Here is a 26051-nt window from a genome sequence, read left to right on the forward strand (position 1 = left end):
TAAAGCAAGCCCATCTTAACAATGTATCACTTGTTATGAACAAACACATTATACCAAAAGAGGACTGTAAGAAATAAGTTATTTAGAACAAACTAAGGTTAAGAATCTAAAAAACAGCATACCAATTGTTAGATTGACTTACTATGTATAAGCAATTATGGTGTTTTCTGTTTTTTAATCACTTATTGTTTTAAGAATATTTTAATCAAAGATGTTTTCTCATTCTGCTACTCTATCTTCTCCCCACTTTAGAACACAAGATAAACAAAATCCATTTCACTCATAGCAAATTTCTATTGTCCATGTCCAAAAAATCTATTTGTCTCATTTTTCATTCTGAGTCCATCATCTCGCTATCATGAGATTGTTAGCATATTTATCAGTAGTCTTCTGGAGTTGTAATTGGTCATTATGCTGATGAGAGATCAGCACAATAGTATTCCATCACATATATACATCATAACTTGTTTATTCATTCTCAGATTTATAGGTACCCCCTAGGATTCCCATTCTTTGCCACTTCAAGATACTACAAATATTTTTGTGCATCTTTAGAATTTCTTTTGCTTAAGCCTCATCCCTCCTTTAATCTACCCTCTCTATTCTCTTTCTCCTTTTATTTCCCTATTGAGTGAAATATATTTCCTTATTCAACGATCTCTATGTGATTTTTTTTGGATTAGTTCACATAAGAGTGAGGTTCAGCTACTCTTGCCACCATCTCTTCCTCGTTTAACTAGATGTCTACTTTCACACCTTAATTATGTAAAATATTTCCCCTACTCTTCCTTTCTCTTATCTTCCAGTATATTACTCTTCCCTATCTATTATTTTCTTAAGATTATCAAAATATAAAAAAAAAAACCTCTCATACTTTGTCTAATTGGACTTTATGAATCCTGAGAGGATAAAGTTTCTACACAATTCTTTGATTTTTTTCATTAGGAATGTTTGGGAATTGTCTATTTCATGAAAGGTTCATTCACCATCACCTTTCCCTGACTATTGGTTTGCATTCTGGAATATTGTGTTCCACGTTCTTTGTTCTTTTATTGTGGTGGTTGCTAAATCATAAGTGATCCTAATTGCAGTCTCTCAGTACTTGAACTCTTCTTTCTGGCTTGCTTGTAGTATTTTTTCTTTGCCTTGGATATTTTGCATTTTGGCTATGGTGTTTTGGGAATTTTCATTAGAGTGCATCTTTTAGGAGATCTATTATTATTATTATTAGATTTAGTATAATCTATTTCTATTTTATCTTTTGGATCTAAGAGATCTGGGCAGTTGGTTTTTTTTTTTTTTTTTTTAAAGATTTGTCAAAATAGAATGTCTAGGCTCTTGTCATTAAAATTCAGATAGTCCAATAATTCTTATTTTTTTCTTCTAAATCTAAGTCAGTTGTTTTTTTCCTCCCACAAAGTACATTATTCCTCATGGAGATATTGTTTTTTATTTGGCTTATTTCAATTTTTAGGGAGTTTGTTGTTTGGGCAAAATTTTGTATTTCTTATGGTAGACTTAATTTCCTTTACAATTCTTTCTCTTAAGGATTTTTTTTTCTTTTCCATTTTTCCCTCCAATTCAATTTATAAAAAACATTTTAAAGTTTTTTTTCTTTTCAAACTCTTGCTTTATCTCTCTTAGGAATTCTAATTAAATTTTTGCCTAAGTAATGTTTTTCACAAAGGGTTTCTTTGTTGCTGTTTTGGAGCCACTTTCTTCTTCTGAGTTTGTATCTTGAACTTCCTTGCTACAATAATTGTTGTTGTTGGTTCTTCATTCTCAAGGAAGACTATGACTTCAGATGCTATGACATACAAGTAAATTAAATTTAAGTGAATGAGGGCTGAGCAAAGTGACCTGCCTCACTTTCCCCTCCAGAGCCATTTGAATTCAGTGGCCAGATATAGATCAGGATGACTGGAGATGGCACTGGATTCAATGAGACCTTGACCTTTAAGGGAAGATCTTACATAAGTCTCAGTCTGACTGAGGCCACATTCATTTAGTGATTAGGACTAGGTAGATATTGAGGCAAAGAATGGTCTTTCACCTTACTGGGGGGGGGAAAAAAAAGCTCTTTTATGGTTAGCTTTATTTGTTTGCTCGTTCTTCCAACCTACTTCCTGACTGCAGACTTGATCTTAGGAGTGGGTTCTTTAGAACTTCTATAGCACAGATCTGGCCTGGTCTTATTGATTTTTTGGTGTATTGTTATATATACTAGGATGGCAGAAACACTGGGAAATCTGCAAGCTTTCAGTGATTGCAAAGTGTTCTGATCGAGCAAAGTCTGATTATTTCCTCTCTTGGCTTGAGCCCTGCAAGTTTTTGACCTGGGTTTGGGTCTAACTAGGAGTAGGCTACTGCAAGATTCAATCCCTGCCAGCCAGCTAAAAAGCTTCATTGGTAGATTCTGGAATTCCAGCCTAATTATTCCTCTGCAGGCTGGGCCTTGCTCTGGGGGACTAAACTATACCATTGCTTCAGCTATTGGTTTTTGAACTTCCTTGCTGTGAAATGCCCAGCCCCTTTGTATAGGTCCCTTCTTAGTCAACTGTGGCTCTGCACACCTATCACATAGCAATGCTCCACATGAAAGTAGTGGGCCCCAGGTATGGGTGTGGTATCTCTTCTTGCTCAAGTATACAAACTCTTCTTGGAGGCTATAGTGCTTCCCAAAATACTTTTTGTTGGAATACACAGGAGCCACCTGACAGTGGCTGCTGGAGATCGAACCCAAACCTGCAGAATGGATCTCCTTTTGTGAGAGAATGACAAGAGGAGACTGAGAGGCAGTTGCTGTTCTCTGAGCTCTTTGAGAGGCCCTTGCATTGTTTGACCTCTCTCCTCTTCCCTCTGCCTCTAATTTATCTCATTCCCAGTCCACAATACCTGTGTCAGCAAAGGCTGCCCTGCAGCTCCTTCAGATGCTGTGATCCACAGCTGTGGAGGCTCTTGGAGAACTGATCTATCCCATAACAACTTTTGGCCCGACCACAGTCCCTAATATCTAAAAACCTTCCTATGTTCTCTTATGCTGATTTATGCTGGATAAATGACTCATTTTAACTTTTTATGGATTTTCCCATTTTGATACATTTTCTAGATCTGCTTAGAAGAGTTTTGTATATGACAGCAATACTATATCATTGCTAATACTCTGTAGCTTGACTTTGCTTCCCTATAACATTTTTTTTGTAGAGATGTCTAACTGGTTATAAAACATTGATATATGTGTATTGTTATATTTGCACATATAGAATTTATACATTTAATTATTTATTGATATATAAATATATGTAAAATTGTCACATATAAAATTGTTGTCATGAATAAGAATGTACCTGTGTATGTATATATTATTTTTAATGAAAAATACATTTTTATCAAATATATAACATTGGAAATTTTGTTAGTTATGTGTTAGATATGTTTTGTTAATTATATATTTGACATCATTTAATAGGCAATAAACATGTAGTAAGTGCCTATGTGCCAGGTACTACAAAGAAAAGCACCAGTACCTGTTCCCAAGGGGTTCAGAATGTCTACTGAGAGATAAAACATAAAAACAACACAATAAAAGATATCTGCAAAATAGTCTCATAGAGATGGCACTAAAAATAAGGAAAACTGAGAAAAGTTTCTTATGGTATGAGGGATTTTTAAGTGAGACTTGATGGAAGGCAGAAAACCTGAGAAGCCAAGATGAGAAGAGAGTTGCAGGCCAGGAGAATAATCAGTGAAAATTCTCAGTCAGGAAATGGACTGTCTTGTGTAAGGAAGTGCAAGAAAGCTAGTGGCATTGGATGCTAGGATACAGTGAGGGGAGTAAGATATAAGAAAAATGAAAACATAAAAGGGGACAAAGTTATGAAGGATTTACATGCCAAACAAGATATTTTATCTTTAATCCTGGAAGTAATAGGAAGTCACTGGAGATTATTGATTATTGATTAGGGATAAAGCCTACACTTAAAAAATCAACTTATTTTGAAATTTGAATTTGAAAAAGACTGAAAATTTTGGGGGAGGAAGGAGAAGGACATGTACTGTGCTTAAAAAAAATCTATTGCTGTTTTGCTTAAAATTCTGTTCTTTAAAAGTTACTGTTTGTCACATTCAAAATTCAGCAAATTTAATTGTGGAATATGATGTATTTATTATTTCTTTGTTTTGATTTATGCTTATCTGATTTTTTGTCTTACTAAGAAATGTTTAAGAGCTAAATGTGTCATTATTGTGAATGGCTGGTTGTATAAATAGAAGAAATGCATACACAGGGGTTCAAGAGCTGGAATGGTTAGTAGTGGGAGTATGTTACCTATTTACAGGTTATCACTAGGGCTGAGAGAATTCAAGGGTAATAGCAATGATGATCCTCTCTGGGAACCTAGACCATTCTGAAATCAGGGTAGAGATAGCAAAAAAAAAAAATAGCTTTAAACACTTAGGGAGAAAAGTGTGAAGCATTACATGTGGGGATAATCTATTCATGTACCAATTCCACATATAGTTTATATATACTTATATGCATACATGTTTTCTTCCCTGATAGAAGAGTTCCTTGAGGACAAAAACTGTTTTTCTTTGATCTTTGTATCTCCAGTGCTTTTCATAGTGCCTGGAACATACTAGGTGAATGTCGATTATCAATGTCCTTCCTAAAACATAATAATTTGGATAAATACTAAGTTTGGTATAGCAGATTTATTACCTTCCCACTCCTTGACTAATGCAAAATAAGGTCACATTATTTTGGAGGCTGTTGTAGCTCACTATTATTTCACAATTCATTCGTAGTCCATTAGAATGCTCATATCTTTTTTTCAGATGAGCTGATGCCTAGTTGTACCTGCCAAGTCCATAAAACATTTTGCAAATTCAAAACCATATATATATATTTATTATAATACGTATATACATACGTATTATAATATATAATACATATATAGTGGATAATAATGTTTTATATACCCATTATTATCGTCATCATTATTATAAACAAATTGTTGAGTCTAGTGTGAATTACTGGGCATTGTGTGAACACATTTTTCAATGATACAATTAAAAATCCACTAGTTAAGAGTACTGAAAACTGATTGCAGGTAATATCAATAGAGATAACATCAGTTTCTAACACAATTCAATTAGCATTTAAAAAGAATTAACTTTATATAATAATAAGATAATTCCAAAAGTATCTTTTGCTAACACTGTTATTGGGCAACTATAAAACAGTTTAAGGCTATGATATTTTGAGAATGCCTTGATTAATGAGTGTAATTATGCTATAAGGACATAGACAATTGCTTTGGCATAACATTTCCTTGGTAAAAAGAGATAGACTTAAGTATACAATATCTGGATAAGTTAATCATGTTGATTGTTAAATTTATACAGCATTACTCATTTTTCATACTGAGGAAAATAGAAATAGTAAATAAAAAACAGAATCACAGAATCTTAAAAAAAAAAAAAAAAAGGACCTTCAAAGTTTGAATTAAAAATTCAGTACTATGTGTCAAAAACTATGTTAAGATCTGGGGATATAAAAACAAAATGTCTTGGATCTCAAGAACATATTTCATTGTGGAAGATGTTTATGTATGTAATTATGTATAATTTTTTAAAGATGCCTATAATAAAAGTAGTTTAGAGTTTATAAAGGTCATTCTCCATAACTACCCTGTTAGTAAACAGTCTAAATATTATCCCCATTCAGCAAATGGGGCACTGAAGATCATATAGATTTTGGTTATAAAATGTATAAGTGCCAGAGCCTGGAATCAATCCAAATTTTGCAACTTCAAGTCTAGAGCACTTTTTATTATATGTGCTGCCTTCTAAATTTTCCCACTTCAGAGCCTAAAATGTTTTGGGGATTATACTTTTTCTCTTTATAACCATGAGAGGGGACATTTTAAAAATAAGACAGAGCTTTAATAATAACAAAAGTTAAATTTTATTTTAAAAAGTTGATCTGATCTTAAACACATATCTTCATCATAGGCCTTCCAGAAGCATAGTTGGTCACTATTTTGAGCATTCTTAATTATATTGCTATGATTTTATAAATTGTTCTAGTTCTGTTCACTTTATTCGGCACCTGTTCATCCTGAGGATTCTCTGAAATGGTCTCTTTTATAATTTCTTCTAGCACAATATTCCATTACATTTATATATCAAAATCTATTTCTCTAAATGATGACCATTCCCTTTAGATTCCAGCTCCCTTTTTCCCTTTTTTAATACTCCATCTCAAAATTAGGAAGTTCTTTTAGCTTGCAACTATTCTATCCCTAGTAACAAGCTCCATTGTAACCCTCGCACTCTCTAGTTCTGCTCATTTCCATCTTGAGTTTCAAGTATTTCTATACCATATTTTGTGTGGTAATGTGGACATGTCTATATTCAGCCCTCCAATGGAAACAATGAGGTTTATCTGACATCCACTGTCCCCGCTTGCTTCTACATTTGCATACACTTCTCATGAAGCACAATTATAAGCTTCATTTCTCTCTTCGTTTCCACATCAATATGTTCTTTTTTATTCTTTATTCTCTTTCCCCTCCTAAACCCCCCCCCCCCTCCACACAAACAGGATCAGTCTACCCCAGGCCTTATTTCCTTTTTCTAAAACTCTCAATAATCCCTATTAAGAAGGGGACACTTGTTTCTTCTCCCTATTAGAACATTATTAACTGCAGCATCAGGCATCACTTTCAAATTGCTCAAATAAATTTATTTTCTAGTTTTCTCTTTTTTCTTGTATTTGGTTTCAAAATTTTTATTAGGCTTTGTTCTTTTCACCAGAAAAATCATTTATTCCATTGAGGATATATTTTTCCCCTTCTTAAATTATAGTCATTTTTCAGGGTAAATTATTCTTGGTTGTAAGCCTATCTGCCTTTTGGAATATATTTTTAAGATTTCTCAGTTGTAATATGATATTATGCAATTTTATTGAGCATTCATAATTCCTTTCTGATTAAATATCTTTTTTTCTTTTTTTTCTTAGAGGAATTACAAAGTAGTTGATAGAAAGCTGGGCTTGTTCAGGAAGACCTTAATTCAAATCCAACCTTAGATGATAGCAGTTACCTTCTGAATCTCAGTTTCTTCCACTATAAAATGGGGTAATGGTAGCATCTACCTCACAGGGTTCTTGTGAACATGAAATGAGATATTTGTAAACTTAGTACTATGCCTGGATATATAGTAGGTCCTTTATAAGTGCTTATTCCTTTCCCTTCACATCTTTAAGTGGATACTTTGGATTCTGACTATGATATTCTTGAGACATTTCCTTTTGGAATTTCAGATGTTTGGTGGATTCTGCCTTTACCCTCTCATAAGGGTAGTTACCTTGGATTTCTTAAAATATAATGTCCAGGCTTTTTATTTTTTTAAAGTTATAGTTTTCAAGCAAATTAGTGATTTTGAAAAGATACTTCTTTCCCTATTTTTTAGTTGTTTTTGATAATCAGATATTTTACATTTTCTCATTCTTTTGAGTTTGAATAAATTTTCTTTCTCATAGAATCCTGGATTTGTTTGATCCATTCTAATCTTCAAGGAGTCTGCCTGAAGTAAGGTTTATCATTTTTTCTTCTACTTATTCTTCTTACATTTTTCCTTACAAGCATTTAGTTCATTGCTATCTATTACTTCCTACACATCTCCTCCTACCTCAGGTATTTAGTCCTCATAAGAAATCTTTTTTTTTTTTTTTTTTTAGTTTGAATCTCTTCTTTCTTTGAATCTCCTCTAGCTTTAGAATACCCTGCCCTTGTTTACAAATCAAAGTTCTACTAAGATTTCAAGGCACAATTTAATAAGTTAATGGAATTCTCTTTAGCTAAAACTCAAATTGCATTTGTCACTTACTCACATACTACCTTGTGCCAGATACTAGACTAGAAGTTCTTTGAGGATCATTTTTATGTAATCTATACATCTCTTGATACACCTGGGATAGTGTTCCGAACAAAGCAGTTAATAAATGTTAAGTTTTCCTAGCTAGTCTCTAGACTTCTTGAAGTCAAGGACCATGTCAAAATATAATAAACAGTGCAGTTTCCAAGCACAGTAAATTCTATAATCGTTTAATGAGTTTATTTTTCTTTCTGTCTATGACTAAGAAGCTAAGTTGTAGGAAAGTGCACACAGAGGTTAAATGATTTGTTTAGGGTCACTTACCTGAGGAACTGAGTTATTTACCTGGAAACAGCCAATAGCACAAAGGATAGAAAACTGGAACTAGAGTCAGAAAGACCTGAATTCAAATTCAGTTTGACACTTCTTAGCTGTATGAAGTTGAGTAAATTACTTAATATCTGATTGCCTGACATAATGTAGCTACTAGAAAAGGAAATGACAAGCTACTACAATATATTTTTAATAAGAAAACTCAGAGAATGAAGTATTGGTCGTGACTAAAATGACTGAACAAGAAAAACTTACATGAGGCTTGATTTGATTCAGGTCTTCCTGATTCAAATCCAATATATTATCCACTATGCTCTACTCCCAGTATATTTATTAAGGTAAGTTGATTTAAAATAAAATTAGTAAAAAGTTTAATATGGTTACATATGAACACGTGATTTTAAATATATTTAAAAATATACCTTGTACCAGTACAAAAAGTATAATAACAAATTTTAATATCCTTTCCATGCTATATTATCTTTCCAGAAAATATTTGGACATATTTAACTTCCTAGGAAATAAGAACAACTTAAATCAAATTACTAAACAGCTTCTAAAAATATAGTATATTACTTCTTTTTTATTTTTTTTTTTTGATTTGCCCAAAGATTGGTATTTTAACTTATTAAGTCTGGTAAAATCATATATTTCCTTACATTCTCATTGTGTGGTCATAGACAGACATACTGGAGAGATGGAGGAAAATTTGTTAAAACAGTGACACCTACTGGTTTTCAACTGCAAATTTCAAATTCCAAATTAAAAGCAAACTTTTAAACCTTAAAAATTTAATGAAGATTAAATTATATTGATTTATTTGTAAATCATATATTGATTGAACATATGGTAGACATAGAGGAAACGTTTCTCTTTTATAACAATGATCTTTTGGCAGAATTTTTATGGGATTACTTCCTAAAAAAAGTATTTTTCCACCACATCCCCAAGAGTTAAGTTTGCATTTAATCTTAGAAAAATACTTAATTACCAATTTCTTTTCTTTTTTTAATAACTGCACTGAATCCAAGAAAAAAGACAGGATTTATGTCATTCTTTGACCTACTCTAACTTAGCAAGTATAGCTAATGCCATAAAAATAAACAGGAACTATCATAATTGAAAATTTTGTAATACTGAATTTTAAAATGTATCCCATCTAGCTAATAACATATATGAAATTTTCAGAGCCACACCTATCATTCAGAACTGTTGGAAACATCTGCTTGGGGGCTGAAATTTTCCAAGCTTAGTCTCAACTTAAAGGTGAAATTTTCCTGGAAAACTTAAGAGCAAATATGCTCATTTATTTTGAGGAGAGATGGTGGAAAACATGTACCCCCACACTATTTTCCACTTTAAAATGTATTAAATTATTTTTAAAGCCCAGATTTCTTTATAATAGCTGAATTTCAGACACTACCTTTCTCTGTGTATATAGTCTGAGAAAGCTTCTGCAAATGAAAAAAATATGTAACTGGAAAAAGAACACTGCTTTGATAAATTTTCACCATGCAATTTCAATAATATTCACTCAGAATTTGATAATTGTGAAACATTTGACAACTACATAATAATGTAGTTTCTTGATTTATTAAATTAGTGAACAACAATGTCTCCCTGTTTCCTACTCATTTCACTTTCTGCAAAAAGGACCAAATAGGAAGGACTTTAATTGTTCAAATTTACTCACCTTAATATACTAAAGTTTATGACTTAGACTATTGTGCTTTTACCCTATCTTTAGATATAAACTAACTTGGAATTAATTTGCTTTTATCAATAGATCTTATAACTAACAATTACTTTTCTTTCATCATCATCCAAAACATTTACTGAATACTCACTGCATGCATAGCTCTTTTGTAAAAACCTTTCCAAAATCTGAATGGAAAATACAAAGTTTAAAATCAACATAAATGCAGATTAGCTAAATGTGTTTCCAAGACTAAATGCAAAATCTTTTTCTATAATCAGACTTATTTTTTTCTGAACCAATTTTTTGGACAGCATAAACAGCATAAAAAGGACTTGGCCTTTCTTGTTCCTTCAAACCTAAAATCCATTTTTGGAGGGGGTGGGGTGAGATGAGAAAACACAAATCAATTAACAGATCAATTTAAAAGAACATGACATTTTATTTTTGATAGAAATGCATCATCTTATAAAAATCTATATGTATTTCTCTTTTATTTATAGAACATACAACACTCAGTGTCTTTGGAATAGTTTTAAAGGCTCTTACCTTATAAAGTGAACATTTAAATCTATGCAAATATCTATATATAGTCTTGCTGATGGTGCTAGTTATGTCATTAAAAATAGCATGGTATTTATTGTGGAAGGAGTATATACAGTAGAAGAGTATAAATAAATCTATCTTCTATTTCCCAATTTATTAATGAACATTTATAGCCTTGGATTACAGCTACTCAATAGATCAATGACATTTTTTTTTTACATTGGAAATACTACTTGCTACATGCTTTAATTCATAATAATGCTGTTGAAAAATTATGACATGATTGCAAAGTTCTGAAGTACTCAACAAAGCATCAGATAAATATCCATTATAATGGTATTCAAAATTATTTGATTGAAGACATTTAATTTTAAAATATTTTACTTGCCCTTTTCATCTTGAGACAAAAACAGCTCTGGCCCCAAGTCTTTAGGACAATATTACTGGCACAAGCTCAAACACCCTTAAAATGCTTCAGAGGATGGATAGATGGAGACTTCCTCTTACATGCAAAGTTAGTGTCTGTCTTGAAGCAAAAGTGATAATTCCCTTTGATACTTGATACTCAAGTGTCTCATAGCAATTTAGTTCATAAGTATTGATACAGAAACTATATATTCATATCAAATCCTGCCCCTTGTTATTTATTGTTAGTCACTTTTTCTGGCCCCAGTTTCCTCACCTGCAAAATAGACAGTTGTACTAGTCTCTTAAGATCCCTTCTAGTTCTAAATCTATGATCTTTAAATTTTGACCCATATTATATGGAAGTGACATTTCCACAAATCACAATTATAACCCAAAGAACATGGAAAGAGTTCAAAACTGTAAAGCATATGGGTGAGAAGAATAAAATGCTGTACTGTTCTGCTTTCCCTTCACCTGCTTACAGATTTAAGAAAACCAGAAACAATTTGTCATATATTATAAGGCATTATCAATGACTAGAAGGCATTAATATTTAGTGAAATATTTGAGATACATGTGTTATATATACATATGTACACACATATTAATACACATATATATTATGTATAGTTAGTTATTTAGTTAAATACCACAGTTAAGTATTTTAAGACTGAAAAAATAGATTTCAGTAATTTTATTAAATTTTCATTTTGTTTACTACAAAAAAAAAATCAAAAGTTGTTTTTGTAGAATAACTCTTTTTTTTTGTTTGTTTGTTTTTTTTTAAATAAAGCCAAGACAAGAAGTTTTTGTTGCTGTTATCCAATTACTTTTCTATAGTACATACGAAAAGTGATTTGATCATTCTGGATAATATAAGGGGCAGTGTCCACTACAAGGAAATTGTCATCCAGTATTAAACTCTAGTGGAAAAAGAGGTACAATTAGGAGTTGTTACAAAGAATATATTTTCCATTTTTAATCCTGAATGTTAATGATTCTTGTCAAATTATTTTAGATTATGAGCTCTTCTGGAACTTGTATAAGATAAAGTAAACTCACTTCAACTGAGCTTAAACATAAGTGAAGAGAAAAACTGGACTGCAGTTAATCATGTTTTTGAATAGATTCTTGATGAAGCACATAGACCTAATTTTTTAGTTACAGCATCCATTCATTGCTGGACATACTTACATGTAAAAACCTTCCAGAAACCATCTTCCATTTTAAAAGGGATTTTTATTTAAGGTTTTTCTTACTTCTCATGTGTGGGGATATTTTAAAGCTATGCTTTTTTTTTTTCCATCCACTAAAAAGAATTAACAAAATTCCAACATGCCTTACTGTCGGCAAGGACTCTTTTTACTCCATGTACCACAAGATGATTGATGAACCTGTCAGGCTTACGGTAGCGGAGAGAGAAAGTTGGCTGAAGTTCAGTGTTATTGAAAGAAATCTCAAATACTTATTCTGTCTCCTCTACTAACTTTAATCACATTTTCAACATGCTGCCAAGAATGGAGCTTTGACACTAAGCCATAAATTTACACAGGCAACCATTGTCGATTTTATATAGTCACAACACTGAGATAACAACAGTTAGTTTTTTTTTTCCTTGTTCCTTTCTTCACTGCATAGCAGTTATATTATTTGAAATATTTATTCATGCTTTAGAATTCATTTACAACATATATCCTCCTGTAATTATTATTGCATTTGATTTCTTCTTGATTTACAAAGACTAAACAAAGAAATACCACTTACATTTTCAAGGTAAGATTGTTAAATGCATATTTTAAAGATCACAGTGATGACAGCATGGGTACATTTTACATCATAATACATTTGCTTATGAGAATACACATTGTCACTAAAAAATATCTTGATATCTAACATGGCCTTTTTAACCATGTGAGTCAACACTTTTGGTTTTTCCAGAGCCAGAATACATATATAATCCCAAAAGGATTGATTATGCAAATAGTTGTAAAATGTGTGGATACTGTTTAACCTAAAAGGCTTAAATCATCTGCAAAACAGACATATAATGAGGTAAATATTATAGGTAAGATCATGATTCTATGAAAAGGGTAAAAAGCATAACCCAGATATTTGGTAAGCTCTTCTTTAAACAAATTTTGAAAGTTCAAAATCTTACCTGTTAAAAGGCCACTAGTCTATGTAAGAATCTCGCTATCTTACTCCACTGGAATATGTGATCATGATGTGACTGTATAGTTCACACCAATATCCTAGGCAATGTATTATTCAACAGAGACATTGCTATTACTGAAACTATTTAGATTTTCACCTCCACTCCAAGCTCTGTTTCAAGGCTAGGACTTAGTGAACATTGCCCACATAAGAACAATATGCATTCCTCTCCTATAGTCTGGAGATGACTGATAATTAGTTATATAAATTGTCTAAACAAATATAACAATTCAACAATAACTTTCATGTATGAGAATGGATTAGATTACCTTTCATAGCCTGAGAATTCTGCTACATTTACCATTTTCTTATCTATTCAGTGGGCATGGGAAGATTGCAAATTCTGAAAGCATAAGAATCAATTCATTCCATTCTTCCTCCTATTCTCCCATCTAAATAATTCCACAGAGGCACTTAAAGCTGGAGGCATAGGACTCTCTTCTTTTCATAATGAACATTGAATTTGAACTCTACCAAAAATTTTAATCTTTATTATCAACTTTTTGATACAGCATTGCCACCAAACATATTGCTAAGTTTGTAACAGAGGACAATTAAGTTTGGTGATTTTTTTTTGGCACAGTGGAGAGAAAAGTTTTTGTACTGTTATATTATTATTCAAGTTCTTAAAAAGATGAAAATTTAGCCAGATCTTTCTCCATCTCAGCATATTGTTCTTTAAGGCGTTCTGTGGCTTTTTTGTGTTCTTCATCTACTGCAGCCTGCTTGTTTTGTTGTTCTTTCATGAAATCTTCCCATTGGGCTATGCGCTGTTTTTCACTAATCAATAAGTGTTGATTATGAAGCTGAGGAAAGAAAACATGGAAATCATGCAACATTTTATAGACATGATTGTCTTGACCCAAATTACAAAAAAAAATTAATAACTACCATAATAACAAAACATGATTTAGATGATTAGAAAAGCAAATAGAGAAAAATGCAACATATTAAGAAAAGAAGATCTAATACTCTTTTTACTACGAATGAACTATGAATGTTCATAATACTTAACTTTTTGAGCTGCTTATCTTTTCACAAAAAAATCCCACAAATGTAAAAATATAAACATCATTAAAAAAAACCTGTTTTTTCATATGTTTAACATCTGTATCCCTTGCAGTTGCATACCTTTTTGTCAATGTATCACACATGAAAAAAAAATACTAGGTTGAAAAGATCTGACCAATGAGTCACATTTATATAGTACTTTAAGGTCTTTGGAATATTTTCCCTACAACCATCTAAGGAAGTAGCAACAAATAAATTATTACCATCCTACAGCTAAGAAAACTGAGGATCATAACTTCAATGGCTTCATTCTTCAAAAGAGAAAGAAACAAAGGGAAATGTTATTTTCACTTAAATCTGATCAATAAAAAAGATTTAGTGACTGGAGTAGAAGTTCAAGACATACTGTCCATTCTATCTTAGGATCCACAAAAGATCAGGAAAGATAAGTAAAGTCTTAAGTACAACCTAGGTTTTAGAAGAAGAGATTTCAAAGAACAGAGAAAAGATAAGTAGTAACTTATGGTTTAAAACATTACATGGAAATTGACCTAGGAAGGGGTAGAGACTCTCAGAAACGAAATTCTAATAAATAACATAAACATAGATGATTCGAATGAGGAGGAAAATTGGGAATATAAAGTCTAAAGAAATTACAAATACAAGAAATTCACATTAGGGCATATAATTAAAGAAGAATACAAAGACTGACCTAATCTTATACATTTAGTGTCAGGAACAGAATTAAAACAGAACAAATTGAAGCTTATAATGAATGCAAAGATCAAAAAAGGCCTTTTTTACTCCTTGGAAAGGATGATAACAACAACAACAAAAAAGAACTAATTAGTTCCAAATTTGTTTCAATTTTCACCAAGTTCAAAAACTTCATTTAGGGGCTGGTAGAAACAGTATCACACATGCTGCTAAGAAAGATATCTTTACCAGAGGTTTATTTAACAATTAAAGATCAAAACTTTTAAGAAAAAGAACAGTTAAGGAAGTGTTACCCCAAACAAGATCCCCAAATGAAAAGCTCAGTAAGGAGAAGTTAATGGATAATACAGAGTAATTACAAATCAGTCAGTCAACAAGCTTGGGACAATCTCCCCCTTTGTCCTAAAAGCAGACCTCAACCTTTTAAAATGATCAAACAAGCAAAAAGAGCACTGATCACAGATAATTATTATGGCGATAGAGAAGAACAGACCTCAAACCCTGAGGATCCTAAAGGCAAATCATCTCCAGATGAATCCCCAAAGGATGATATAAGTTGGTCCCCATCTCACAAGGCTCTCTTGGAAGAATTCAGAAAGGATCTTAAAAGAAAGTTAGAAGAAAAGTAGGGAAAGGAAACGATAATTTTGCAGAAATTATCTGAAGAAAACTCCTTAGAAAACAGATTTAGTGAAATGGAAAAAAATCATATAATTCCTTACAAAATAGATTTGAAGAAGAAACCAACTCGTTGAAAAACAGAATTTGTGAAATGGAAAAAAAAATCCAGTGAACAAAACAACTCATTTAAAAGTTCAATTGGCCAAATGCAAAAGGAGATTTAAAAAAATCTAACTGAAGAAAACAATTTACTAAAAAATAGAATTTAACAAATGAAAGTAAATGACTCAATGAAACATTAAGAATCAAGTTAAATAAAACAAAAAGAAAAATAGAAGAAAATGTGAAATACCTCATTGGAAAAAAAATTGACCTGGAAAATAGATGTAGGAGAGACAATCTAAGAATTACTGAATTTCTGGAAAACCATGATTAAAAAAAAAAAATGAGCCTAGACATCATCTTTCAGGAAGTCAAGGAAAACTGCCCCCATGTCCTAGAATCAGAGAGTAAAAAAGCCATTGAAAGAGTTCACTGATCACCTAATGAAAGAGACCCCAAAATGAAAACTCCAAGGAACATCATAGCTAAATTTCAGAATGATCAGATCAAGGAGAAAATATTGCAAGCAGCCAGATGGAAACAATTCAAATATCAAAAAGCTACAATCAGGAATCAGTTCCTTTCTCAAAGAACCTGGAATCTGATATTCCAAAAGACAAAGGAACTTGAATTGCAGCCAAGAATCAACTGTCCAGCAAAATTAAGCATTATCTTTCAGAGAAAAAGATGAGCATTCAATAAAACAGATAAATTTCATTTATTTATAATGAAAAGACCAGAGCTGAACAGAAAATATGATCTTCAAATACAGAACTCAAGAGAAGCATAAAAAGATAAAAAGGAGAGAAAAAAAACTATTTCTTTTAAAAGTTTAAAAAACTTACATCCCTATATGGGAAGATGATATGTTTTTTGAGATCTGTATACCTATTATGGATGTAAGTATAATTTGATTTTATTGTGATGATATAAAAAAGAAACTAGAAGTAGAAAGGAGATTGTATTGGAAGAGGAAAATGGAGGTAAAATGGAGTAAATTATATCTTACAAAGAGGCAGAATAAAGACCTATTATAATTGAGGAAAAAAAGGAAGGGGGGGGGGATGAGCACTGGGTGAACTTACTGTTATTAGATTTGGCTCAAAGAGAGAATATCAGACATATTTAGCTTTACAGAGAAGCTTATCTCATCCTATAGGGAAGTAGGAGAGGAAAGAAGAAAGAAAAAGGGAAGGGGCTGTAAAAGAGGAGAGCTGATTGGGGGAAGTCTGATAGTCAGAAGCAAAATACTGAGGGAGGAGGGAAAGGGGAAAAGGAAAGAGAAAGTATAACTTGGAGAAAATAAGATGGCAGGAAATACAAAAGTTAGTCATTTTAACTGTGAAATGTGAATGGGGTGAACTCTCCTATAAAACATAAGTGTATAGCAGACTGGATTAAAAGCCAGAATCCTACAATATGTTGTTTATAAGAAACACATTTGAAGAAGAGTAATACATTCAGAATAAAGGTAAAAGATTGGAACAGAATTTATTATGCTTCAACTGAAGTAAAAAAAAAAAAAGCAGGGATAGCAATCCTGATCTCAGATCAAGCAAAACAAAAATAGATCTAATTAAAAGATATAAGGAAGGAAACTACATTTTGCTAAAGGAGAGTACCATAGATAATGAAATAATATCAATTCTAAACATAAATGTATCAAGTGGCATAGTACCCAAATTCCTAGAGGAGAAGTTAAGAGAGATGCAAAAAAAATGAGACAGCAAAACTATACTAGTGGGGCACCTCAACTGTGCTCCCTCAGAACAAAATAAATCAAACCATAAAATAAGAAGTTAAAGAGGTAAACAGAATGCTAGGAAAGTTAAGGATGATAGACCTTTGGAGGAAACTGAATGGAAACAAAAAGGAACATACTTTTTTCTTGGTAGTACATGGAATGTACACAAAAACTTACCATGTATTAGGGCACAACAACTTCAAAATCAAATATAGAAAGGCAGAAATAGTAAATGTATTTTTTTTCACATCATGATACAATTAAAAATTACAAGTAAAATAAATAAAGAGCCAGGTAAAAAGACCAAATATTAACTGGAAACTAAATAATTTGATCATAAAAAATTAATGGGTGAAACAAGAAATGAAAGATACAATCAATAATTTCATCCAAGAGAATGACAATAATAAGACTACATACTGAAATTTACATGATACAGCCAAAGCAGTACTTAGGGGCAATTTTATATCTCTAGATGCTTACTTGCATAAAATCAAGAAAGAGAAGATCAATGAATTGGGCATGCAACAAAAAAAACAAAACAAAAACAAAAAAAAATTAACACCCTCCCAATTAAATTCCAAATTTGAAACTCTGAAAATAAAAGAGATTAATCAAGTTGAAAGTAAAAAACAAACAAACAAAAAAAAAAAAACTAATGAACTAATTAACAAAAATGAGTTGGTTTTATGAAAAAAAATCAACAAAATAGATAAACCTTAAGTTAATTTGATTAGAAAAAGGAAAGAAGAAAATCAAATTGTTAGAATCAAAAATGAAAAGAGTGAACTAACCACCAACGAAGAGGAAATCAGAGCAATAATTAGGAATTATTTTGCACAACTCTATGCCAATAAATCTGATAATCTAAAGTAAAATGGATGAATTACTTGCAAAAATATAGATTACCCAGAGTAAAAGGAAGAAATAAATTACTTAAATAGAATCTTTTTAGAAAAAGAAATTGGACAAAGTATCAATCATCTCCCTAAGGAAAAATCTCCAGGGCCACATGGATCTACATGTAAATTCTACCAAACATTTAAGGAACAATTAATTCCAATATTATGCAAACTATTTGGAAAAATAGGGAAAGAAGGAGTCCTACCAAATTCTTTTTATGACAGAGATATTGTGCTGATACCTAAACTAGGTAGGGTTCAAAACAGAGAAAGAAAATTATAGATGTAGGGTCAAACCAGAGAAAGAAAATTATAGACTTAATTTCCCTAATGAATATTGATGCAATAATCTTAAATAAAATATAGCCAAGAGATTACAGCAAGTTATTCCCAGGATAATACACTATGACCAAGTAGGATTTATATCAGGAATGCAGGGAATTCAACATTAGGAAAACTATAAGCATAACTGATAATCAACTGATTATTTGATTATCAATAATCAAACTAACAAAATCAAATGATTATCTCAATAGATACAGAAAAGGCATATGACAAAATCCAACACCCATTCCTATGAAAAACATTAGATGGAGTTTTCCTTAATAGGATCAGTAGTATGTATTTAAAACCAACAGCAGGCATCATATGTAATGGAACAAACTAGAATCATTTACAATAAGATCAGGGGTGAAACAAGGTTGCCCCCTATCACCATTACTATTCAATATTGTATTAGAAATGTTAACTTTAGCAATAAAAGAAAATTAAAGAAATTAGAATTAGTATTGAGGAAAAATTATCACTTTTTGAAGGTGATATAATGGTATACTTAGAGAATCAACTAAAAAACCACTAGAAACAATTCACAACTTTAGCAAATTTGCAGGATACAAAATAAATCCACATAAATCATCAGCATTTTTATATATTACCCACAAAGTCCAGCAGCAAAAAATACAAAGATAAATGCCATTAAAAAAAAACAACTCCAATGTCTTATATGTAATTATCAGTGATTTTAAAAAAATGAAACAAATCTTATTCAACAAGATTCTACATACCAGTAGCTGAATCCAATCTGAGAAGATGCTCACCTCAAAGAAATAGATTATAGGAAACTAAGGCATGCTGTGAAACCAAAACAGACATACTAGACCAGGTCTCTTTAAGATCTAATCTCCTAATCAAAGACCAAAAGTACTAAAGGAAGCTGGAGATGATGGTTCACATAACCATCATCTACAGAGAGGAAACAAATATCTTGGCAAATGTTCTTCCTGATCCTATTCTAATGTATCCATCCCTTTCTTTCTAGATTTGCAGTTATTACTTCTCAATATATACTCTGTACATGTTACTATGCCAATGGAATGTAAGGTCTTTGAGGGAAAGAACTGTACTTTGGTTTGGTATGCCAGAATCTAGCACAGTATTTAATGCATTGTAAATATTTAATAAAGGTTCTGTAAAATGAAGTTAAATCTCTACTAAGAAGGATCTTGAAGGATTTGGAATTGGAAAAGAATAAAAAAAGCCAACTGAGTTGAACTCAAGTTAAATGAAGAGATGGTAAGATAGGTGACAAGATATCCTTAAGAATTTAGGTCAAAAGAACTGAACCATCTATATTATGAGATACTGAAAGAACTGGTGGTTATTTAAAGAAACATACAGAGATAAGAAGAGGTAACATAGTCCTAGAAGTCAAATGGTTTTCAAAAAAAAAGGAGTTTATTTTGATTCCCAGCAAAATGATTATATATTAGGAAATGAGTGTCTTTGATTATTTTCAAAGGGAAGATAATGTATGATAATAATAATGTACCTGGATTTAAAAAAAAGCATTTGAAAATATATCTCACTATTTTTTTGTGACAAGGTGCAAAAAGACATGGACTAGAAGGAAAAAAACAATTATGTAAATTTAAAATTGATTGAATAACTGAATGCAAAAAGTAGATTAATGAACTGAAAGAATCTAGACACAGTATAGTATAGTAGAAATGGAGCTGACTAGAGAGTTGGAGATACTAGGTTCAAATCTCACTTCTGTCATTTACTATCTGCTTGATCATGTATAAGTAACTTAAATTTCTGGGCCTCAATTTCTTTATCTAAAAAATGAAGGGATTAGATAAAGATGTCCTCATATAATTTTTAGCTATAAATTTCTAGTCCCTATCATCTTAAATTCCCTAGTTAAGAGAATCAGGAATTTGTACTTAACTTAGCCCTGATTCTGTTTAATAAAAATTTCTCCCCCAATGGCATGGTTAGCCTGTTTATCACACCCAGCAGATAATATGTAATTGGAATGCACAGAAAACATACTACAAAATGGTCAGGACAGAAATGTGTCACAACAGGCTGTATCCAATAAGATGGAAATAGTTGAGAAGAACGCCAGTGTATATAGACCCCACAATTTTGCCTGACATCATTAATCCATAGTCAATCCCAATATGTTCTTCAGACATCACTGTTAACTGCAGGAATATAGCAACTTTATGTTTTTGCTGACAAGGGTCTGAGAGAAAACAGAAAAGCTCACCTCTGAGCACTAAAGACAAAAACAAACAAGAAAAACTGATTACAAAGGCTGCTACTGTTACAGAATTATTCCTGGCTTCACATACCACTGTGGTGACTTCATAGAAAAGGATAAATGAAAAAGCACTTAAGAAATACTATGTGCCAAGCTTTATGCTAAGCAAAGAGAAGGGAGAAAGGAAGAGAAAGAGGAGAGGAAGGGGGAAGGAAAACAGAGGGAGACAGAGACAGAGAGACAGACAGAAAATGAATTTTTTTTTAACTTAAGGAGCTTATATTCTTATAGAGGAATACAATTTATACAAAGGATTAGTGACCTTGTAGATAGGGGATGAGTGTTTTATTCTGGGAAGATGGAGGGGAGGGTGAACATAGGTGGAGGTACAAGTTATGTGATAGCCTGGGTGAATTGATGAATGAATGGGATCTGAAACTGAAGCATGCCACAATGACACTGGTGACAATGATATCTATGTGGAGAGATTTGCTAATGAAAACTTCATGCTGAAGCAAACCAGTCCTGATTGATATCTTGTCTACAACAAATGCTGATCCCAACTCAAATAGTTTCCAGTTACCTGTGGAGCTAAAGTGGTCTTGGGCAGGTGAAAAAAGGTATGAACATTATAGAAGTCCCAGGATACTTTGCCTCCTGGAATGGTAAACCCAAGAACACAATGTTGTGGTATATATTAATAATAGGAACTTTTAATAAATGCTATAAAATCTCCTTAATGGTTTTAGGCAATAGCAAGCAGGGAAAACTTTTCTGAAGAAGGCTACAAAAGATGAGAAAATAAAACTGGCAACTACCAGAAATAACAGCTGACAAGTGAAAGAATAGCAAAACTAGAGTATTCTAACACAATAAAGTAAAAAGTCTAGTAAATGATAGTAAAAAGCCAATACCTGATCAGGGTTATTTACAGTAAGAAAGAAACTCATATGTATAAAAAAGTTCATGGCAATATAATTTGTGATGAGAAAAAAGCTGGAGATAAATCACATGCCCATAATTTGGAAGCAAATTACAGCATACAAATGTGATTGAATATTACTTTTCTATAAGGTGAACAAAGATGAAAATAATTCCTTGGAAACTGGGAAAACTTGTATGAAATATGATGCAGAGTAAAGAAAGTGAAAAGGAATATATGCACCATAACTATCAATATATAAATAAAATTAATACTGTTAATCTCAGTAGTTACTTGGTCAAAAGTTTGGTCAAATACAAAAGCCAATACAAGTACATGCTAAAAAAAATTAAGGGACACATCCTTCCTGTCTGTTGATAATTTAATATAGTTTTGGAGGATACTGTACTCTGAAGGGAGATTGAAATATTTTTTAGAAACTTTTAATTATGCTGAAACAAAATATTCAATAGATCCCAATTCTTTTTACTTTTTCTCAAAAGATCTATTTTATATCCTGTTAATCAATAGTCCCCAACATATGGACTATGGCTTCCTGAGGGATAGTTATTGCAAAGGATCTGAGAGTTAATCTATACGTCAAAAAAAAAAAAAAAAAAAAAAAAAAAAGGCACAGTTCTTACAGATGGAAAAAATATCCATTCACATATTACTACTTTTTAAATCAGATGTGTATATTAATGAAAACATATTCATTTAATAGCATTACTGAATTTATAGTAGCTTTGTCATATATATGTATACTCTCAATTAATAGGATATTTACTATTAAGTGGAAGTCTGCAAAAATTTTCGATGTTAAAAAAGGGATCCTCATATTGAAAAAGTTGAAAATCACTATTATGTTTCTTTTTCAACATCCTTTTCATGTATATTCTTTTCAGCTTGGACAAAATAGTAATGAAGAGTATAGTAGGATTATTGCTCCATAAATGTAATACATTCTAGAATCATAATAGTTTTATTCACAAAGGCATTACATTTATGCCTTATATTTCTAATGTAGACATCTATAACTACTGGATTTCTTTTTATGATCAAGCCCATATAATACAAGTGATAATTATGTAACATTGAACTTGTCCCTACTTATTTTCATCCTAGGTTTCTTTTTCTTTTTTGTAGGACTGTATTTTTCCAGTTGATTAGTCATTTTGGATATGAAAGCTAAAGATTACTTGCTAAATCTGTATTTCTTTCTAAAAGATTTCTTTCTAAATCTGTATTTCTTCATTCCATGTTCTACCTCATCTTCCAAATTATGAGCAATTCCATCCAAATTCATGTTAATAAGAAAATTAGTAAGCATTCTATTTTCTTCATCATCCAAATAGAATATTAGTTTCTTGAGGGCAGTAACTATCTGACTTTTGCAATTGTATTCCCTCTGTCTTGAACAAAACCATGTACATTGTAGGCATGCAAGCAATGCTTGTCATTCATCCAAATTATCTATAAAATAAGTCCAGACTCAATCTTTGAGAGCAGACTCAATTCTTGAGAGGCAATACTTGAACCAACCTTCCAATTCTAAATCATTAATTACTACTTTTTGATTCATCATTTTAATATGACAATTAGTCTAATAAACCCAATTTACCCAATAGGACGGATAATTTTTCGTTACTTTGTCAATAATGATGTCATGTAACAGAAATTATTAATATGATCTGTATCATTTACTTATCTTATTTATAATTAATTGCTTTTGTTCTATAATTGCCTAAGACATGGTTCACAATCTGAAATTGGTTGGAATTCAGCAAACCTATACTGGGATAAATTTAGAAATTCAGCTCTCCTGCTAATCACTGATCTATTTTTGCTTCAAGGAATTTAGCTGACCTTGAAGGATGTGTGTTAACAATATCAAGTAATGTAAACCAATATGTTCATTGTACAAAATGAGTTGAAGCTAAGGAACACAAAATTTAAGAGTGATTGATAAAGTTATCACAGCACAAATGGATATAGTATATACATATACCCAAAAGGTATACTACATATACCAGAAGTAAAGTTCACGGGAGTGACCAGGAAACAATTAGAGCCACTAAGGCTTCATGCTAAGAATTCTACATCAGAAATATCTGTCAATTTAAAAGGATTTTTTATTTAATTGATATAGGTATTTCTCCAACAATACAGATAATGACACAACTATACCTGCTCATCCTGTGTAACTTTTGTGCATTTCCTCTTAAGAATTTCATTGGGGGTTGGGGTTGAGAGGAGCAGATAACAGAAGGAAGTACCCTACCCAAAACTTGGAGATTTTCTCAATTTCTCTTGTCAATGAGAAAATAGCAGTGAAACATTTGGTTTATCTATTACTTAACCTTCCCTTTGATAGGGGACCTGCTCAATTTATTTATTTATTTTTTTACTTTGACAATTCTTTAATAATATCCATTGTGTCATTATGCTCTTATAATTTTTCACTTGTGATGTATCATAGTCTGTTTATTTTCATTGTTTTTTGGATGGATCTTTAAGTTCTGTAGAGAATATAGGCCTCCTTAAGTCAATTATATAGTGACACCAACACTATTTTAAAAACTGAGCCCTTGTTCAAGGGAGAAACATGGGGTGAATAAAAATTTTTTTGTTTCCTAAAGAAAATCCAGTCTACTCTCTTCCTCTTATTCAATTCTAAGTACAACTTATTGTTTATTCAAAGACATATCTATTAGTGCATGAGATCTATGAGCTGCCCATTCAATTGCATAGCATATGCTAGACAAAACAACCATTCTTTACCTTTGTTAAGTTCTTTATGTTCATTTAGAAATCTCTGAAATGTTCCAGGCCCAATGGACTCACCACAATGTCATTTCACAAAACATTGGAGGAACTAATCATCTATAAGCTATCCCTTCCCAAATTTTTATTGGGCTATGTCATCCTAGTATAGAAAAGAACATGAGTTTTTCTCAAAAGCTATGCCAAGCTATTATAAGTTCCACTAAGTTGAGAAGTTTTTATTTATGGCCCCAACAATGGATTCAATTCCTTGAAAACAGTTTTAGGTAAATGTTGCACGCAGATTAGCTGAAGCGCAATAGAGAAGTTTAACTTAGGGGCAGACAAGCTGGAGGACTTAAAGCACTGGTCAGGTGAGAGATGAAAAACAAACCCATTTATTCCATAGCTAGCTCAGCTTTATATATAGCATGAGATAAGAAACACCTGTACTCTGTCCTGTGGAAGCCAAGTCAGCACCTCTCTGCCTCACTTCCTTAATGGCTTTACACATCATGAGAGGGTCTCATGGAGAACATGTTGAACCCTAAGTCTGCTTCTCATGGGAACAGGAAAGTTGTACTGGCCTGGACTCACAGCTTAGACTCTATTCAAGTCCTCTACAAATAAATATGAGAGGCTCATTATTAGTAAGCTGAACATTTAATGATGAATTCTTTGGCCATAATAACATACACACACACATAAAGAAAAATAGAAAAGAACCCTTCCAGTGATAATGATAGAGTAAGAAGAAGAAAAGAACTCTGAGAATCAAAGAGGTTTTTAGATCATTTACAAAAAAATAATTTAGCAGTTGTCACTTTAAGTGTGAGATCTTTTCCAATAGACATAACTACTAGATAAACTGAGTTGTATTAATCTTGACATTTTTTCTTGGCTAGACATCATAAAAATGTTGCAGATAAATTAAAGGGTGGCTTGTGGGTTCTCTCTGGAAAGGAAATCAGGAGTTGGTTTGATCATACATCTAAAGGAAACAAGAATCATCCTTTCACAGGACATCTGGTTATTTCATTTTGCAGTATTCAGGGTTAGTATTTGCAAAAAAATCTCTATAAAAATAATTGCAGCTAACTCACCAAGATTTGTTACAGAGGCTGAAAATGCAGAGAAATTCTACAATTGGACTCCAATTTAAATCATGATCAATTTTTTTATTTGGTGATTTCTAAGCAAAGGTATAAACAGGCATGGATGATGAGAAATACATCAGAAAATAGGATTCAGGAACAAGGAACAAGAGAAGTTAGACATATACTACATAGAAGCTTCAAAATCTATATATCAAGAGTTTTCTTCAAAAAAAAGAATCAGATGGTTCTGGCTATAGCATGTACTTAATAACATTAATAAAAAGGAAAAGAAAAAAACAGAATGATGATACTTTTAACATACACTGATTATTGATGAAGGCCATTTCTTAATCAACTGGCTATAAGAGGACCTCTAGCTTGTTAAAAATTAAAATTAAAACAAAGCCAGAAGAACAAAAATGAGAAAAATAGATAGAATTCAATTAACTCTAATCTAACCCATTTAAAGAAATCACACATACACCAAACACATACAAAAGGGAGGAAAGTTATTGACATGCATTACAGTGATTTCATATAGACCAA

General features: G+C 31.8%; 1 protein-coding gene across 2 annotated transcripts in view; it reads right to left on the reverse strand.

Annotated features, from left to right (window-relative positions):
* Positions 1–26051, reverse strand: part of BLOC1S5 (biogenesis of lysosomal organelles complex 1 subunit 5) — a 74165-nt gene that overhangs the window by 5105 nt on the left and 43009 nt on the right. The window contains exon 5 of one of the 2 annotated variants that reach the window (XM_074271214.1): positions 12087–13884. The exons of the other annotated variant lie outside the window; for it this stretch is intronic. Within the exon in view, the coding sequence (XP_074127315.1) occupies positions 13705–13884 (180 nt within the window). The 3' untranslated portion in view covers positions 12087–13704. Of the gene's footprint in view, positions 1–12086; positions 13885–26051 lie in introns of those variants that run through there. 2 annotated transcript variants of the gene reach the window in all.

This window comes from Sminthopsis crassicaudata, chromosome 1 (assembly GCF_048593235.1).
Source record: "Sminthopsis crassicaudata isolate SCR6 chromosome 1, ASM4859323v1, whole genome shotgun sequence".
Classification (NCBI taxonomy): domain Eukaryota; kingdom Metazoa; phylum Chordata; class Mammalia; order Dasyuromorphia; family Dasyuridae; genus Sminthopsis; species Sminthopsis crassicaudata.